The 18,839-nt window shown below is 37.9% G+C and overlaps 2 protein-coding genes across 13 annotated transcripts in view; one reads left to right on the top strand and one right to left on the bottom strand.

Moving 5' to 3' along the window:
* gnb3b (guanine nucleotide binding protein (G protein), beta polypeptide 3b) overlaps positions 1 to 16,665 on the top strand; it is a 33,985-nt gene extending 17,320 nt beyond the window's left edge. For 3 of the 7 annotated variants that reach the window (XM_058753200.1, XM_058753197.1, XM_058753199.1), the window contains 8 exons: positions 11,119 to 11,209; positions 11,318 to 11,463; positions 12,098 to 12,161; positions 12,454 to 12,610; positions 12,700 to 12,766; positions 13,802 to 14,003; positions 14,188 to 14,404; positions 15,916 to 16,665. In XM_058753200.1, coding sequence (XP_058609183.1) covers positions 11,153 to 11,209; positions 11,318 to 11,463; positions 12,098 to 12,161; positions 12,454 to 12,610; positions 12,700 to 12,766; positions 13,802 to 14,003; positions 14,188 to 14,404; positions 15,916 to 16,022 — 1,017 coding nt within the window. In that variant the 5' untranslated portion in view covers positions 11,119 to 11,152 and the 3' untranslated portion in view covers positions 16,023 to 16,665. Of the gene's footprint in view, positions 1 to 7,347; positions 8,793 to 9,820; positions 9,964 to 11,118; positions 11,210 to 11,317; positions 11,464 to 12,097; positions 12,162 to 12,453; positions 12,611 to 12,699; positions 12,767 to 13,801; positions 14,004 to 14,187; positions 14,405 to 15,915 lie in introns of those variants that run through there. The other 4 variants (XM_058753193.1, XM_058753195.1, XM_058753194.1 and 1 more) reach the window with 3 other exon arrangements.
* LOC131525502 (uncharacterized) lies at positions 1,831 to 18,104 on the bottom strand. 6 transcript variants are annotated; one of them, XM_058753204.1, is made up of 5 exons: positions 17,982 to 18,104; positions 17,179 to 17,316; positions 15,890 to 16,030; positions 8,522 to 8,666; positions 1,831 to 4,648 (listed from the first exon to the last, which is right to left on the bottom strand). In XM_058753204.1, exon 5 carries the CDS (start codon positions 3,365 to 3,367, stop codon positions 2,393 to 2,395), a length of 975 nt encoding a protein of 324 aa, XP_058609187.1. In that variant the 5' UTR covers positions 3,368 to 4,648; positions 8,522 to 8,666; positions 15,890 to 16,030; positions 17,179 to 17,316; positions 17,982 to 18,104; the 3' UTR covers positions 1,831 to 2,392. The 6 variants fall into 6 exon arrangements, 5 of the variants coding, with proteins under 5 accessions (XP_058609187.1, XP_058609184.1, XP_058609185.1 ...); XM_058753201.1 differs by having other exon boundaries at positions 17,209 to 17,316; XM_058753202.1 differs by having other exon boundaries at positions 15,894 to 16,030; positions 17,209 to 17,316.
* Positions 18,105 to 18,839: the final 735 nt, after the last annotated feature.

Genomic DNA, 18,839 nt, shown 5'->3' with positions numbered 1-18,839 from the left:
TTATATTTGACATTATATTTGAACATACATCTAGCCCTTGTACTGTGCTGAAAATCTTAATTGTTCCTGTTCCCTGTCAAAAATGACCGGCCATGATTGGGGTTGTACAAGAATTATTTAAAAAGTACAAAAACTTTTATAACATTTTAGTACAACACTAACCATTAACTACCATTTTTTTTATTCCGGGGGGGGGGGATCTTATCTGCATCAAAATGACTGGAACACAACACGGGGGCTATCGAAGTGCTGACATGTCTTGGTTTTAAATAAAGGTGCATTTGGAAAAGTGATTTTCTGTTTGTTTGGTTTTGCCTGTGTTGTACAGGGACTAGAGGCAGTACTTTTATTTATGGCTGCAGTTGAAATTCAGTCCACACTGAAATGGTTTTGAGTTGAAGACATGCAGATAAGAGGGATTCTGCACCTTTCACAATGCGCAGACTGAATTGTTTAGTGATATACTGTTTTATCAGTATAATGTATGATCAGCTGCCCTCTTCTGTCTTTTATTTCTGGAGGATAATGCCTTTACTTGTCGCTACTTGCTTGATAATGACTGGTCCATGTTGTGCCTAGTATTTTGCTAGTTGAAGCACTTTTTATCAGTTTTCCATTATTGATTTGGAATATCTATGCTAAAATGTGTTCAAATTTTGAAACTTTCAAACATTGTCAGAATTATTTATTTGTACCATATACCAGCAGTGTTATATCAATTTATATTGTGAGTCCTACATATAATAACTTCATATTTGCAGGAATATATATATCTGTTAAATTTATAAGTATAAACACATTTTGAGTAATTATTGCAAAGGGATAGTTCACCCAAAAATGGATTTTCTGTCATCATCTTGAGTTGAGCCAAACCTGTGTGTTTCTTTCTTCTGTTGAACAAAAGAAGATATTTTGAAGAATGTTGGTAACCAAACAGTTGACAACAGCCATTGACTTCCCTAGTATGGAAGAAATACTATGGAAGTCAATGCCTGCCACCAACTGTTTGGTTACCAACATTCTTCAAAATATCTTCTGTATGCAGTGCATTAAGTTTTTGTGACGTCATGCGCATACATATTACATGTTCAGTCTATAGATATGTGCACAAGTGCGTAGTATTTCTTTACAAAGTGACATTGCCACCTACTGGCCTGGCATGCATATAGCGTTTTAGCCATATTCGCTGAGCCGTGTGAATGGGGATAGTTTTGACAACGTTGTCATCTGTATGTTAAACTTTTCAAAAATGCAAAGGAAAAAGATTTTCTGTTTTTAATACATCATTGTCCTGTAAATGTTCCGTTCCATCCTGAAAAGTGAATCCAAAACATTTAAATCGCCCCCTAGGGGATGGTTGCAGTATAGGTCATAAAACGCAACCTCTCCATCTAAACAAATGGAACATGAGCCAAAAAAAAAAAATCTAGTTACATTTAAATTTTTATTTCTTCCTCATGAAGATAGTTTCCATCATTTTAGGTAGTTCTTCTTATGCTTATATAGGTTCAAGTGTTCCTTTTTCTGATTTTAACTAATTATTTGATGCTAAAAACATGGTGTGGTATCGTGACTGTTTTGTTTGTGATTGGGCCTGCTGCTTGATATTGCAAACTGGTGTGTCTTACCATATTGTTTAATGTATTATTGTAATTATGTCACACTGGTTTGAAGTGAAAAACCGTTTATTGCACTTTTGCACATTCTATAATACCTTTACATTCAACCAGAATAGAATTTAGCCTTATTACAAGTCAGTGTATGATTTAAAACTGATATTTCAATTCACATTTACTGTTGCTCTAAAATATGGCTGTAACAGGGCAGAAGAGACGTGAGACGTGCACATCTATGTGCAAGCTTTTATTATGAAACATGGTCAAAACACAGGCAGGGTCGAACGACAGCAAATGTAATCCAGAGGGCTAGACAAGAGGGGGAATCCGTAAACGTGAGCAAAAGTCCAGGCGAAGAGCAAACACAGTCCAAAACAGCAAGCAAAGGGTTAATCCAAAATACGTGGGCAAGAATCAGGAACTAGGAAATCAGGAAACACAACGAGACTAGACAAAGACTAGAACTAGAAACTAAGACAGGGAAATGGCTCCGTAAAGCAGCTAATCACTTGGAGAGCGATAAACACCTAACAATACTAGAGACTAAACAGAAAATAAACATGGGATGGCTTGGTAAAGTAGCTAACGCTAAATGCTAGACAATACTGGGCGATCTGAACAGGAACTGAGTAGGTGTTATATAGTGTGTGTAATAGCTCTCAGGTGAGCGTGTGATTAGTGACAGCTGTGTGATCAGTGCATTCAGCTGTGTCAGTGCAATGGATGATGGGAACTGTAGTCCAGTGTGACGTGCAACAGTCTGTGTGGTGCGAGAGTCAATATGATGGAAGGGCGACCTCCGATGGCGAGTGGACGGAAGACCATGAACCGGATTTGTGACAGAGGGAACCCCCAGACGCTCCCCAGATAGTACAATACAGGAGGGTGGTGGAGCGGAGACGGAACAGGGGGGAGGGTTCATAGGCGGCCTCCATAGCCGTGACAGGACAGGCAAAGAGTTCACAGACGGCCTCCATAGCAGTGACAGGACGAGGGTTCGTGAGTGGATACCACTGACACCTCTGGAGGTTCTGCAGCAGTAACAGTCTCTTTGACCGCAACACGACAGGCTGAGAGTACATTGCTGGGCGCCACCACCATACAAGGAACTGAAGTGAGCACCGCCGCTTTGGGAGGAAGTCCCTGATCAAAACTGGACAGACAAGCAGTTCAAAATTTGACTCACTGACTGAAACTGGACAGGAAAACAGTTCATAAGCAGATTTGACTGCGGAATTCAAACCAACAGACAGTTCACAATTGGATGCATTGACAGGTACTGGATTGGCAGCCAGTTCAGGGATTGAAGCTGGATAGACAGACTGTTTAGAATCGGGTCCTCTGACAGTAACTGGACAAACAGACAGTTCAAAATTAGACTCATTGGGGAAAATGGGACAGACAGACAATTCAAAAACTGATTCATAGGTTGATCCTGGACAGACTGACAGTTCCTGATCAGATAGATTGACAGAAAGGGGTAAGACAGAGAGTTCAAAATCAGCATCTAGACAGACAGACAGATCACAATCAGCTTCCAAGCCTGATTCAGAGCAAGACGAGAGTTCGGAGATGGCCTCATTGGCTGGTTCAGAGCAAGGCAAGAGTTCACTGACGGCCTCCATAGCTGTGACAGGACAGACAGAGAGTTCACAGGTGGCCCTCATAGTCATGACAGGACAAAACGAGGGTTCATAGGTGGCCTCCACAGCCGTGACAGGACAGGACGAGGGTTCACAGACGGCCTCCATAGCCGTGACAGGACGAGGGTTCGTGAGTGGATACCACTGACACCTCCGGAGGTTCTGCAGCGTTTGCCGCCACCTCTGGAGGTTCTACAGCAGTAACAGTCTCTTTGACCGCAACATGACAGGCTGAGAGTACATTGCTGGGCACCACCACCATACAAGGAACTGAAGCGAGCACCGCCACTTTGGGAGGTTCTGCAGCAAGTACCACCACCTCTGGAGAAGCTGCAGCAAGTGCCATAACTTCGGAGAACACAGCAGCGAGCGTCACTACCCCAAGAGGTTCTGCAGCATCAGCCGCCACCTCTGGAGACATCACAGTGGACGTCGCCACCTCGGGAAGTTCTGTGGTGGTGTATGCAGCCCAAATACAACACAAAGCGATCCCCATCATGGGAAGGGCTTCAGACAGGAGAATTAGTTCAGGAACAGAAGGGCTAGAGTGAGTGGGTTTGGGGATACCAGCTGCACGTGCAGACACCAGTGGTGCATCCTTCACACTGGAAACCAGACTGGAATATCGAAGGACTGACCTTGAATATCCGGGGTGCAACAGACAGGGTGACGAGACTCCGGATGATCAGCGGTGACGTGACAAGACTCTTGAAGATCAACTGTGACTTGACTTGATTCATGATTCAGACTTGATACAGTGTTTCTGTGGCTCAGTGGTAGAGCATTGCGTTAGCAGCGCAAAAGGTCGTGGGTTCAATTCCCAGGGAACACACATACTGATACAAAAAAATGTATAGCCTGAATGCACTGTAAGTCAAAGCGTCTGCTAAATGCATAAATGTAAATGTAAATGACGATCAACAGTGACTTGACTTGACTCAGAAATTGCAGCTGTGACTTGACTTGATTCATGAAGATCAGCTGAGAAATGACGGTGCGTTGTTGTGCCTGCCATTTTGTGAGTGCACTCTGGTGCGTCAGCCATTTTAGTCACAGACGCGGTGTTGCATCCCTCGTCCACGACTCCCGCTGTAAACAAAGAGCCAGCACACAGCAAAGCATAGTCCACAAAGTCCTTTAAACTACAATTAAACTTCCCCTCAGGTAACCATGACTTTATGGGCTCACTCAGTCCGAAACGGAAAATGTAAAAATGAAATTTAATATGACCTCATCAAAAAGGTACCTTAACAGATAACTCACAAAATTGAGTGACATACTCCTCAATGGACAAACTCCCTTATCGCAGGTCAAGCAGCTGATCGAATGGGTCCATACATGGCCAGGGTCCTTTAGAAAAGCTGCTGGATCCTCGTGTGGCCGAGTATTCTGTAACAGAGTAGACAAGACGCGAGACGTGCGGATCCATGTGCAAGCTTTTATTATGAAACATGGTCAAAACACAGGCAGGGTTGAACGACAGCAAATGTAATCCAGAGGGCTAGACAAGAGGGGGAATCCGTAAACGTGAGCAAAAGTCCAGGCGAGGAGCAAACACAGTCCGAAACAGCAAGCAAAGGGTTAATCCAAAATACGTGGGCAAGAATCAGGACCTAGGAAATCAGGAAACACAACGAGACTAGACAAAGACTAGACCTAGAAACTAAGACAGGGGAATGGCTCCGTAAAGCAGCTATCACTTGGAGAGTGATAAACGCATAACAATACTAGAGACTAAACAGAAAATAAACACGGGATGGCTTGGTAAAGTAGCTAACACTAGGAAGTGCTAAACGCTAGACAATACTGGGCGATCTGAACAGGAACTGAGTAGGTGTTATATAGAGTGTGTAATAGCTCTCAGGTGAGCGTGTGATTAGTGACAGCTGTGTGATCAGTGCATTCAGCTCGGGTGTGTCTCATTCGTCCTTAAAAGTGAAGCTGCAGGCTCTTTGATCGCCCCCTGGTGGCTGGCTGCAGTACAGGTAATAAACCCCGCTCTCTCCATGTAAACGAATGGGACTTCAGTCAAAATAAAAAAATAAATTACACTTCCAATTCAATTTTCCGAAATATGGTTTTGGTCATTTAAGGTAGTTGTTATCACACTGATATATGTTCAATTGTTCGTTTTTGTTATACGTTTCATTTTAGCTAGTAATTTGATGCTATAAAAACGGGGCGTGTCATTATGGTTGATTGGGTCTGCGGGAGTTTGGGCGGGAGTTTGATTCCGCGGCTCCACCTCACGACTCTACTGCGCAGACTCGGGCTCCAAATGACGTCATTACTCAAGATGGCAGCGGCCATACTGAGATGCATTCGCTTCACTTTTCTATAGTGGAAGGAAGCGGAGACGCGTCGTCCATCTTTTTTACAGTATATGATTCAGCTATGTCAATGCAATGGATGATGGGAACTGTAGTCCAGTGTGACGTGCAACAGTCTGTGTGGTGCGCAAGTTAATAGGATGGAAGAGCGACCTCGGATGGTAAGTGGACGGAAGACCATGAACTGGATTCGTGAGAATGGCATACTGCAGTGTTATTAAGTTGAAGATTGTTCTCTATGTTCTCCACCTACTTCCTGTTTTCTGACTCATCTTTATTATTGATGCAACTGTTTCACCACAATTTTAATTATTATGATTAAAATGATACAGAATGTATTACAAGTTATAATTTATATATTTATATAAAACATTGCAAGGTAATATGATAGTCGTGAGGTCGACCATAAGAGAGTCCTGCTGGGATCAAAATCATTCAAAAAACATTTTCTTGAGACAAAGATTCCTCCACAGCCACAGAAAACACTCAATCCACTCTATCTATAGAAGTTCAGGACAAAATGCTGTACCGAATGCATATTAATGCCAAAGTGAACAAAATGTCTGAATGAAAACAAATGCTGTCATGTCAATGTCTGAAGGTTCCTCCGTTCTCCAGCAGAGGTCTCTCTGCCCATTACATCCATGCTAACAGCTTGTGAACACCAGTCCCTCGAGCAGGGAATAAAAAAACATATACTTTATTATCTGGCCGATCACAAAAGCTATGAGTTACCTTCTGGTACATAGCATGTAATGCAATTGTATAGGTATAACAATATTAAATTTCTTTAGTTTTTTTCTGTGCATGTTGCTGTATCATAAATTTCCTAGAGTGATGGTAATTATGCAGATAAATTAAGCAGCAATGGTAAATTCACAGCACATTTCATTGACAAGAAGTACTGCAGTGTTATTAAGTTGAAGATTGTTCTCTATGTTCTCCACCTACTTCCTGTTTTCTGACTCATCTTTATTATTGATGCAGCCTACAATGAAACAGTCACAGGAGACCTTTTGTGGGTGGTGTGACCTAGCGGTTAAAGATCCAGTAATTTAAAGGTTGGCAGCTTAAATCCCAGAGGGGGTGTTTCACGAAAATGATTCATTATAATGTCAGGTTCCTCTGCGTGAACTATAATAAATGTACTGTAAATCAAAAAAAGTGCACTGCATTACTAACCAGCGCTATTCTGAAGAGATAAAGCAGCTCCCTGAGGTGCATTTGTTTTATTCACCAGCAATCCCTGACACAGTTTCCAGGAGCGTCATGAGGTCATACCTGTCGGCTAATTAGCACAGGAAGGTCACTAATTAAAGCTGGTAAATCTTTCTCAAGTGGCCTCAATCAAGCTGCAGTTACGGTTACGAGGCCATTCAGTTTACATCATTTTATTTATGGGTGTGTCTTTACCTAAAGACACTTTTCACACCCTCACTGTTTATTGTATACATCTATTTATGAATAAATATAATTTCCACATATTGTGCTTGATAAAATCCAGTGGTGGAAATGACATTTTAAATATTTTTGGAGTAAAATAGCTTGCTTACTGAAGCTAATTTTAGCTAGCATTTAGCATGCTAAATACACAGAATTAAATAATATTTTCACACATTTTTACTCATAACGTTATAATCATAACCATAAAACTACGCATAAAATATACTTAGACTTAAAAAAAATAATTATTCATATTTTAAAAATGGATTTTCATACCAAAGATTGAAAATTTGGGACAAGGTTTAATAATAAAACCTATACATTAAAGTAATTTGAAAATAAATAAATGAAAATGTGGTCAAACATTTCCAAGAGAGTTTTAATGTAACCTTCATATGACAAAATAACATTTAAATCTGTTTTAATAAAAATCCATCCCTCAGACATAAAAGGGACTGCATAATTTGAGGTTTATTTTACTGCCTGCACCAAACGTTGCAGGATGACTTATGTGCCATGATTTAATTGTTGTAATCTCAAACCCTGAGTGCAAATCCTACTAGTTATTCCCACACTATCAAACACAGTTTTTTTTTTCTTTGTCATATATATGGTATGATTTAACATTGCCTCAAATGAACTCGCATCAACCTGTTAGAAGGATTTTAAGGGTAAATGGCCCCGGTGCCATAGACTGGGAGTTACCTACAACACAGATTGAGAAGATAAACCTTTCTTGGCATGTTTAACTTGTAAATTAGATCCATTAGCTCTTTAGAAAATGGTCCAGGATAGGGTTTGATTGTCAATATTTGTTGTTGCAAACTGTAATTCAGTATACTATAGGTTTAAATCTCACAGAAGTCGTCAGTGCTATACTTATACAAGGTTCATTTGGCACAGTTTCCATAACTAAAATTATATTTGATTATCTCTGCCTTATCGTCATAACTTTCATCAATTTCCTCACTTTCATTCCACCGTTGCTCTTTGTGTCACCCGTGACGTCTGCTCCACGGATTCACCTGCTCTAATTCCTTAAAGGGATTGCCGATTCCCCGGATATCTACTTAGGACCTGATTAGACAAGCTCAACTCATTAGCTCTGACAAACCAATTCAAACCCCTCAACCCCAAAGCTAAAGAACTGGCCCCCACCTATCAAGCATTCACCAAAACAAACAATGACCAATGACGACACGTCAAGTGTTAACATCACTCAAATGTGATAAAACAAGCGTGAAATGCTTTAAATACCCATAGTACTCCAAAATGGTTGTTAGTACCAATGCTTAAAACTTCAAGATACGATGTTCTTCAGGAATCGACCATGTTTTTGTTCACACCACACCCTGTCCATCACTTCCCCTGTCCTCTGCTTTCTGCGCTTACTCTTGCCATGTCTTTCAACCCCAACCTGATTTTCCATTCCAATCGGTTTACCTGTTCCCCGCCCTCCCCTTTCCCTCTCTCTTTCTCTCTGCCTCACCCTTTCTGTGCCCATCTTTGGGCTTATCCTTTCATCCCTGATCTCCTTCATCCCCTCCAATCCTCATCTGTTCCTCTCTCGCAGACGGGGAAGAGAAAGAGAGAGTTTTTCCACAGGTAAGTTGCATCCAGTCTGTTGGGGGAACCTGTGGGAGGCACAGAGAGAGAGACGATTGACGAGCTGTCTTGTGGACTAAGCAAAATAGAGACTGGTTCAGAGAAAGAGACTTTGGAGTAATAGAGACGAAAATAAGCATTTTTTGGGTAGAAAGGTGAGTTTGTTGTTAGTTTGGTCATTGATTAGTTTACATTAGAAAAATTGTGCAGTGATGCAATGCACTGCAAACAGCGAACCAATGCAAACCTTGTGCATTACGATACGTTATATCCTTAAAACATAGCTTTTTAAAATGTATTATGCACTTTCCTGGAAATAGTTCCTGGAACACAGTATCACAAATGGTTAATCTGCAACTTTAATAATGCTTAAAATGACACTGGGATGTTAATTTTGGTATTTCGACCATCAAAAAATGCATCAAGCAATATCAAGAGGAATTTGTGGTTGTAGTAACATTTTTTAGCTGTAATAGTAATGCATTCCTGTACACTGGAAAACTGTGTAGAAACAATTCTTTCTCAAATTGATAGTAAATTTTACAAATAATTTCAAAGAAACTGCAAGTAATGCATTAAATAAAATTTAACGTGAAATTTTGAAATAGGAAACAGGGTTATAATATTTAACTAAAACCATAAAAAAACATTTTCGTTACCTGAAATAACAACAAAAAAAACCAAACAAGTATTTTATATTATTTCAGCTAGTAAACAAGGCAACATTTCTCATTTTTATTTCATTTAACTTGATATGCAAAAATAACTAAAATTGAAATAAAAATTAATTGAAAGTAGAAAATATATTTAAAAAAAAAATCTAATTTAAAATATTAACAAAAACTATAATAGTATCTAAATGATACTGAAATAACACTGGTAGAAAGACAGAAATATTTTCTTGTACTCCAATAATTTCAGTGTTGTTTATTGTTTCTGAACAGATCATAATGTTGCAACTTGCAAAGTTTGCACGTTTGGCTCTTTGCAGGATTAACCTAAAGCTACTCTTAAGCACGTAATCAAACAGAATTGAGAAGTTTTGAGATTCATCAGGTCTCATTTCATCTTGTACCGGCTACAATCCATCACATACATATGGAAGATCACAGCTGGCATCCCCAAGACATAAATCTTTTCTTCCAATTTTCCTTATGTTTTGTCTTTGATCTCCTCACCCCAGGTCCCACCTGATCCCGTAGTAAAGAGCAGTCGGTAATCGGATGACAGGAGATTTGATAAGCCCCCTCCGACAGCTCCTGCAGGGGCTTAGAACTTTCTTCTAGCCCTCCTCGACATCAATAAAACAACAGCTGAACACACAGAGTAATTTTCTAACTATTATTATAACATAGAATTTGACCATCAACAGCACAAAGCAAATTTTTGCAGATCTCAGATCTCAGAACCCTCAGTTAAGTTCGTTAGGATCTCTGTCACATGACAAGGCTGATAATTCCTCATCATCTCCTCTGGCCTCCCACAGAGAGGCAAATTCATATGGCAGTAGACTAGCAACAAATATTTTTATAGCAAGTTGCAAAATATTTGAAATATTTTACTTTAAGTAGATTACAGATCTCAGGCATTTGATTAAATATTCAATTACAGATTACCAAGTCTTTACCATGTTTAGGGGGAAAGTTAGATTGATTTCAGTTCCACATGTCTTATTTTACAGTTTGCCTTGTTTCATAAATTGTACATATATTTTACTTTCTAATATAAAGGAACAGCTGGAATAGGACTGAAGGATTGATTTAGTAGTTTGGTGCTGTTTTTGAATGATTTGAAATGTAGAGTTTGAATTTTAAATAACGGATTCACAGTATTATTAGCATTTGCTAGCTGGCATTACTGAGCTCATGCTGAACCCAAATGACAGACAATGTTGTTGTTGACAGTTGATTTTTTGCATGCAATTCTGTATTCAGTGTTACTGTCTACCTAGCAGGTATGAAGAACTTGCTTTTTGAAATATTACATGCAAAGTTTAGATGTAACTGTTGTCCAGTAAGAGGTTTTGCGTCAAATCAAAGTCAAGTTTCAATATTTGCCAATACTACATCAAATCATAAGTCTTCAATATTATTAAATCGCTTCCACATTTCTGATGCTGGGGTTGCCAGGGTTGCCAGGTCTCTGAAACAAAACCACTTCAATTGCTACCCAAAAACAGTCCAATTGTACTTTTTTTTTCTTTTCTTTTTTTTCTTTTATTTCGAAATTCAAGGGTATTCCACATCTCTGGGGGGTTGGGGACTGAAAAAAAATAAAAACAACCTGCAGCAACAGTGTAAAAGTAGCACAATTTTTGCAGGAAAACCATGGACTTGGCAACACTGGCTGTAATAGTCACAACCAAGGCTTAGTTCAATCTTAGTCATTTTATTTATATTTATTGATTACATATAAGTTCATTTTCAAGCAGAATATTTTATTTTGATTTCATTTTTATTTTTAATTTCTGATTGATTTCAGCTTGTGTTGGTAAGAACCCCAATCAACAGCAGCCATGGGTGAAATGGAGCAGATGAAAAAGGAGGCTGAAACCCTGAAGACACAGATCGAGGTGAGAACGCTGTAAAGTTCTTGATGAAGAACATCAAATGCAAATTAATCTCCAGCTGTTCACAGCCATTAACAAAATGCTAATATAGCATATTTGTTCCCCCACTAGGCGGCTCGTAAAGCAGCAAATGACACAGACATGGCCTCTGCCGCTTCTGGGGTTGCTCCGGCCCCTCGGGTCCAACTCAAGACCAGGAAGACCCTCAAAGGCCATTTGGCCAAAATCTATGCCATGCACTGGAGTACAGACAACAGGTGAGAACACCAGTATGGGTCAAATCAAATCAAATCATTAGGTATGCTGGATTATACTGGACTGAAATATTTGGCAACCAAAAGTAATTTAAAGAAATAAAAAATTATAGAAAGGGAATTATAATGGTTTTTCTGTTGCCCTTTGATGACACTTGATCTGCTCAAGCAGGTTAATAGCTCTCACATGGAAGTCAACTGCACCTTGTGGTCACCTTGAATTAGCTAATTCTTAGTTAGATCAATTATCAGGGTCAGTGACCTGGAACAGACTTAAGCCTCACCGTATTCAAGAAACTGCATTGACAGCAAAAACGAATAGCATTTATATATTTTTGGAATCCATTAGAAATTAAAAGCGTTTATAAAAATTCATTAGTTAAAGTTTTGTTACAGTCTAAAAAGAAAAAGCTTACACATGTTTTCAAGGCTGCTATCCCAACTTTTACAAACCAAACAACAAAATATGCAATAAATGCACTCACGGCAGTTGTCTCTAAAGTTCTGTGTACATGAAATCAGTATGTTTGAGAGATTTCAAAACTTAAAAAATTCAATAAGGGGTGACATATTTGAAATGGTACATCCTGTTGTCTTACCAGCCTTTCTTTGCTCTTTCTTTCATTGGTGTCTTTAGGCTAATGGTCAGTGCATCACAGGATGGCAAACTTCTCATCTGGGATTCTCACTCTGGAAATAAGGTAAGTGTGACTGACTCGAATAATATGGGAATTGTATATAAATATTGGGACTATGTTTAAGTTATATTATAAGTCAGTTGGGTATCTATTAATATTTTGCACTATACAGCTGTTGCCTACTCTTCTGTTCTCATCTTAAAAAATAAATGTTGCCATTTTTAAATATCCTATATTTGAATATATCTGAAACATCTTTGAATTGATTACATTTATAATGCAAAAATGACACTACCTTTAACTTTAAATCAGAATATCATCAAGGAAAAATTATAACATTTTCCTCTTTCTTTAGGTCAATGCTGTTCCCCTCAAGTCCTCATGGGTGATGACCTGTGCATATGCTCCTTCTGGAAACCTTGTGGCCAGCGGTGGTCTCGACAACATGTGTACTGTCTACAACTTAAAGACACCCGTAATCAAGACAGTGAAAGAATTGGATGCTCACACAGGTATATAAGTACATAAGTCAGTCAAGAATCTTTACTTTCTTGTATGTTACTTGTAAGTAAGTGTCGGTTATGTTATCTATTTTTCAAAGGTTACTTGTCCTGTACACGCTTCCTCAGTGACACGGAGATTCTAACTGCCTCTGGTGATACCACATGGTTTGTGCATGTAGCTTTTACATTTAAAGGGATAGTTCACCTAAATATAACATTTCATTAATGGGTGTTATTGAACACAATTTACATATATATATATTATATATAATACAATTACGGCAACAAAAAAGCACCATGAAAGTAAAATAAAAGTCATCCATATGACGCTATGTAATGTTATTCCAAGCCTTCTGACGTCACACAGTAGCATAACGTGAGGACTCAAGTTGGCTGTCGTCTCAACTCTTCTTGGCACATTCATGACAGAATGTATGTTAGTTATGTATGATTTAGCTGACTGATCAGACTGATTCAGTTCTTCAGTTCAACTCATTGTTCAGCACAGTCACAGCACCTATTGTGCAATCACAAAACACTAGGAATATAGCACTTTTATGGTCATTTTCAAGACTTGACATTTCTTGAAATTTGACATTTGTTTTTTTTTTTGTCTTCATTGTAACTGCAATTACATTGTACAAAATTTTGAACTATCCCTTCTATCAGAACTGAATCACGAAATTGTAGCAGCTAGAAATTGAAAGCTAAAATCAATACACCATACTATTCATCAAGTATATAGTTTGCATGCTATATTTGCCAAAACATGCATATAATAATGCCTACTATTTCACTTTCTATTTTTAAAAAGCAGTAGGCAGTGCAATGCACTGCAACTTTCATTTAGCCAGCCGATTGATAAACATATCTTCAAAATGCTAGTTAAATGGTGCCATTCTCATAGAGAGTCTAGTTAGGCTATAGATTTATCAAGCACCACCACTTTTGCTCATAGGTAAGGTTAAAGTTTTTTCACAATGCTATGCAGCTTGTTGAGGAGAGTTTTGATTTGACTCTATAGTAAGTTACTTGCAGCCTGGTACAGGATAAAACCAAAAATAAAAAAAATCCCATAAACATACATTAAGGGCCCCCAGCAACATCTAGGGACATGCACCCACCTATAGAAACCAATCAGAAAGCACCACTCACATACTTGTTAGAGTTTTGTTCATCTCTCTCCCATTTTTCTTCCAGTGCATTGTGGGATTTGGAGACTGGAAAGCAGAAGACGGTTTTCCTGAACCATGTTGGCGACTGCATGTGTCTGTCTCTGTCCCCGGACATGAACTCCTTTGTTTCTGGTGCTTGCGACTCTCTGGCCAAGCTGTGGGACATCAGGGATGGCCAGTGCAAGCAAACCTTCCAGGGTCACACGAGTGACATCAACGCCATTTCAGTGAGTTAAGCATGAAATGTTTGATGCAGTACCGGGACAATTCAGAAGAGTTCAGAAAATATTTTGGCTTCCTCATTAATGAAGCCAACCTTCTAACAATTTCAAAGACTTGAGTCTTTCCAATTTAATTTAGGAGCAAAGCACATAAATGGAAACGGATTCACCAAACTTCCTCTTTCTTCAGTTCTTCCCTAGTGGCAATGCAATTATCACCGGCTCTGATGACTGCGCATGCAAAATGTATGATCTTCGTGCAGATCAAGAAGTGATCTGTTACCAGGATGCCGCCCTGAACAGCGGTGTAACATCACTGGCTCTATCCTTGTCTGGCCGCCTCATCTTTGCTGGCTACGATGACTTCAACTGCAATATTTGGGACTCGCTAAAGGGCGAGAAAGTGGGTGAGTTGAAAGAAAGGAGTAATTTATTAACGCTGATTAAGGAGGAAGGAACAAAGTCCATCACTCAACAGCCGTCTTCGCAGCTATTTACTATGTAGCCAATTTCTGAGTATTAAAACACATTTCTAGCAGGGATGTGATACTGCGTTGGTGTTAGTCGAGTAAAGGCCATTGCACACTGAATCCGAAATTTTTGCATGCGTTTTTCCGTTTTTTTTGTATTCCTCATCCTGTCCTATCAAAATGCATGCTACGGATGCGAAAACGCAGAAAATCGAACCTGATCCGAATTTTTTTATGATGGACGAAAGTTTCGGAGGCAGTGTGTAAACGTGATTGACACAACGTGAGGTCGTATTTATTTTTTAACGTGCGAAAATTTGGGACTCAGTGTGCAATGACCTTAAGTCTTTTACTTACAGGAACAGTATTCAAAAATGAAAATTTGCTGAAAATGTACTCAACCTCAGGCCATCCAAGATATATATTTTTATCAAAACGGATTTGGAGAAATGTAGCATTACATCACTTGCTCACCAATGGATCCTCTGCAGTGAATGAGTGCCATCAGAATGAGAGTCCAAACAGCTGATAAAAACATCACAATAATCCACACCACTCCACTCAATCAATTAACATCTTGTGAAGTGAAAATCTATGCATTTATAATAAAAAAAAGCCATCATAAGGTAATTTTAACTTCTAACATTTGCTAAAATACGAGTCCTCTTGCCATAATATTGCTTTCTCCAGTGAAAACGTCTTCTCGTCTGAATCAGGAGAGAAATATGCACAGATCAAGCACCATTTACAAAGAAAAACCAGTCCAAAATAGTTTGAATAGGCCAAAATGTGTGTGTGGATTTTGATGTGAGAGGACAACAGGAGATGAACTTTTTCACCGGTGGAAGTGTTATTATGGATTATTTTGGTCAGAAGCAACATTTGAAGTTAAAATGCCTTAATGATGGCAAACAAACTCGTTTCTCGTTTCTCTTTGTTTGATTAAGCTAACTGAGACTCGTTGTAGCGCTTGCATATCATTGCTCTTTTGTTGATTTTGATTGCTTCCATTGTCCTCATTTGTAAGTCGCTTTGGATAAAAGCGTCTGCTAAATGACTAAAATGTAAATGTTTCTTACAATCACTTCACAAAATGTTAACTGATGGACTGGAGTCATGTGGATTACTTTTGATGAGGTTTTTATGAACTGTTTGGACTCTCATTCTGACGGCACCCATTCACTGCAGAGGATAAATAAAAATTAATCACTGGATCATTTTGGTTTGTTTAAACTCTGTGAGCTTCCATTCATCAACATCTAATCAACAATGCATGCATTGAATCCTTTTTTCTTTTTCGATATGCCACTACACTCAGCTGTTCGTCACAATACAAAAGATCAGCCTGTGCTTCTATTTCATTACAAATTAAATAAATGTGCATGAAGAGCAAAGTCCTGTTAAATTCATATTCTCACTCACTCACTTCCTTCCTTCCTCTCCTGTAGGTGTGTTGTCTGGCCATGACAACAGGGTGAGCTGCACTGGAGTACCACCAGATGGCATGTGTGTTTGCACTGGCTCATGGGACAGCTTCTTGAAGATTTGGAACTGAGTTGGCCCCTGAAAGAAGATGAGATGAGAATAAGATTGAGAAGGAGGAGTATGAGAAAGAAAGGTTGAGAGAGAGGATGAGAAATTATCGATTTCTGAGCAACAAAGAATCTCACACACACATAAACAAACACACAAGGTCCACCTGTATGTGTGGGATTTCTGGAAGACTGGATTTCATTAGAATATATAATATGCAATATTTAATTGTAAAAATGTAAGTTGCAACTAACAAAGGATTGCATTAATGTTATCATAACATGACAATCTCATGACAACGATACTTTGACTTGAAATTATAGTGATTTTGACAGCATAAATGAGGAAAATGAATAATCATTTAAGAATTTAAAATACAGTATTACATATTTTTGTCCATTAAAAATGCTTATCATTAGACGAAAGTTTGGATTAATATTTTTATTTATTAGAAATGACGATAGAATGCAGAAGAAATTGTACAGTGACTTTTCTCAGCAACCACACTGACTGTCTGAGATCTGATATTATGGCTTTTTGATGATGCTGGCATGCAGATGTATTTTAATTGATTTCTATCAAACTTCCTAAAGCCCTCAAAATGACATGTTATGCTTAAAGATTAAATGTCTGTATTTACTTCTTTTTGTAGGACTTTTACATACAAGACAGTTCCTCTTAAATATTGCAGTGGTTATTTGAATACCTTTCTAATAAACATAGTGTTCTGCATTAAACTATATTGTAATGTGTGCTGTGTGTGTCTGTTAAGTTGTGTGCTTTATAATTGTAGGGCATTTGAAATAATATAATTTGAAACGATGTTGATCTTCGAACTATTACTTTTTTTAACAATGAATTTACGAGAGAAAGAAATATTATTGGAAAAGAAATCTATTGTCTGAAATGCAAATTAGGTCACAAAACTGTGCTTTTCGACATTTTTACAGAGGAATACATTTATAATAGGAAGAAACCAAGAAGCTTGAAGCTATATTGCTATAAAATGTCAGCCCAGGCGAAGTGTCTATGACTGTTTAGTCATCCAGGTCAGAATTTATGTTCATGGTAATTTACTAAACAAGTCTCTTAAATCAGAGGCTTTTAGTTCTGTTGTGAAGTCACATTGTAAACCTAATTCCTTTAAGTATATTATCACCTCTTCCAGTCTCAGTCACCTTGAGAAAGAAGGAGGACGTGAGACTCACTCTAATCCACTTTCAATAGAGCTTTTCCCAGAGAAACGTCAGCAGACAAGTAATTGACTAAAGTTCCTATTCTTGATGAAGTCTGTGGTTCTGATGGCTCTGCTTTGGCTGTGAAATGAGAAAGTGGACTTAATATATGACAAAAAAAAAAAAAAAAAGGTTTCACAACAATATGCTTTGTAAAAAGTGCATTACAAAATGAACTGCACTGAACAACAGCTTATAATATAATCATCATAATATAGGCACTCGTGGAGCACAACAGCATTCACAACGCCTAGAAACCTCCTTACATGGTAAATAATTAATTATTTAATATTAAAAATAATTATATGGACTTGACTTCATATCTAGGGAAAGCTGTTCACTTTAAATTGTCATTAAAAATGTAAACAAATAAATAAATAAAGGACATTCTGCAAATGCCTCTGACCATGTTAACTCCTTTGTATAAAAGGTCAGATTACTTGCTACAGTTGAAGTACAAAATGTTCTGTGGAACATTCTCAAATCATGCTGGATAACATAAATAATGTAATTTGTTTTGTAAATGCCAAATAGAAGCAATTTCATTCCATTTCTCACACTTTTGGGCCTCATTGTAAATTGAGTCTTTCTATGCAGCTACAGATTTCAGGAAATTTGACTGCTCAGTATTCCTAACGTTTAGCTCATGAAAATTAATTCTTGTTATGAAATAAGCTTACGTTCAATGGAGTTTATTTCCTAGCGAAAGCTGAGTGCTTGACGTTGCTTTTATGAAGAGGCCTTACCTCATGAATATTAATTAGAACATCCTGACGTTCCTTGCAATCTTCCAATGCCAAAGCGCTTCCTCCTGAATATTAACAAACAAGCACAGTTGCCAAGTCCTCTTATTATACGCGACTTTGAGCTTCTTTTTTTTGTAAAGTTGCGTGAAAAAATCCCTGGTCGCGGGTTGCGGTTTTTTGGGTTTATTTAAAAAAAATATGGTTGTTTGTTAGGGAAATCTGCAGCTTCGTTTTATGTTTTTATATTCTCCAATACATTGATTGACACTCTCTGCTCGCAGTTAAGAGTTAACCAGTGCAATAATATAAGTGCTGTAGCGTAATTTGCGAAATGTCCCGCCCCCTCATTGGAGAAATATGACATTCAAAAAGAAGGCGCGTGACGCTGTAAACCAAGCGAGAGGAGTGGGATGACTTTCTTTTAGCCTAATTTTTACAATGTTTTTGAGATGCATTAATTATCACGGGCTGTAATAAAAAACAAGTAGTCATATCCTAATACTAAGAGTAAATACATGTGGTTCGAATAGCCTGGTATGGCAAGATGTCTTAAAATGTATTTCTTTTTTTTAACATTTAAACTTAGACCACATTATTAGATTACCTTTTGACTTCATGAATACAAATAAATGAGAGCTTAATGATTTTTTAAATTATTTTTTTTATTTAAAAAATAATAATATTCTATAATATAATATTTCATTTTTAATATAATATATATTATAATTTAATATAATATTTTTATATATTTTTTCTATAATATTTATTTGGCATTTTGTTTTTTTATGTCATTTATTTGATAGTTATGTATACATTATTTTATTTTAAATCAAAATAAAGCACTTTCCCGCTGTACAT

Source organism: Onychostoma macrolepis, chromosome 19 (assembly GCF_012432095.1).
Source record: "Onychostoma macrolepis isolate SWU-2019 chromosome 19, ASM1243209v1, whole genome shotgun sequence".
In the NCBI taxonomy this organism is placed as follows: Eukaryota; Metazoa; Chordata; class Actinopteri; order Cypriniformes; family Cyprinidae; genus Onychostoma; species Onychostoma macrolepis.
The sequence above is the reverse complement of the archived record's forward strand: the minus strand, read 5'-3'. Positions and strand labels throughout refer to the sequence as shown.

Coding starts and splice junctions, on each gene's coding strand:
- LOC131525502 (XM_058753204.1), bottom strand. CDS start 3,367: ATGGAGGCCGTCTGTGAACCCTCGTCCTGTCCTGTCACGGCTGTGGAG.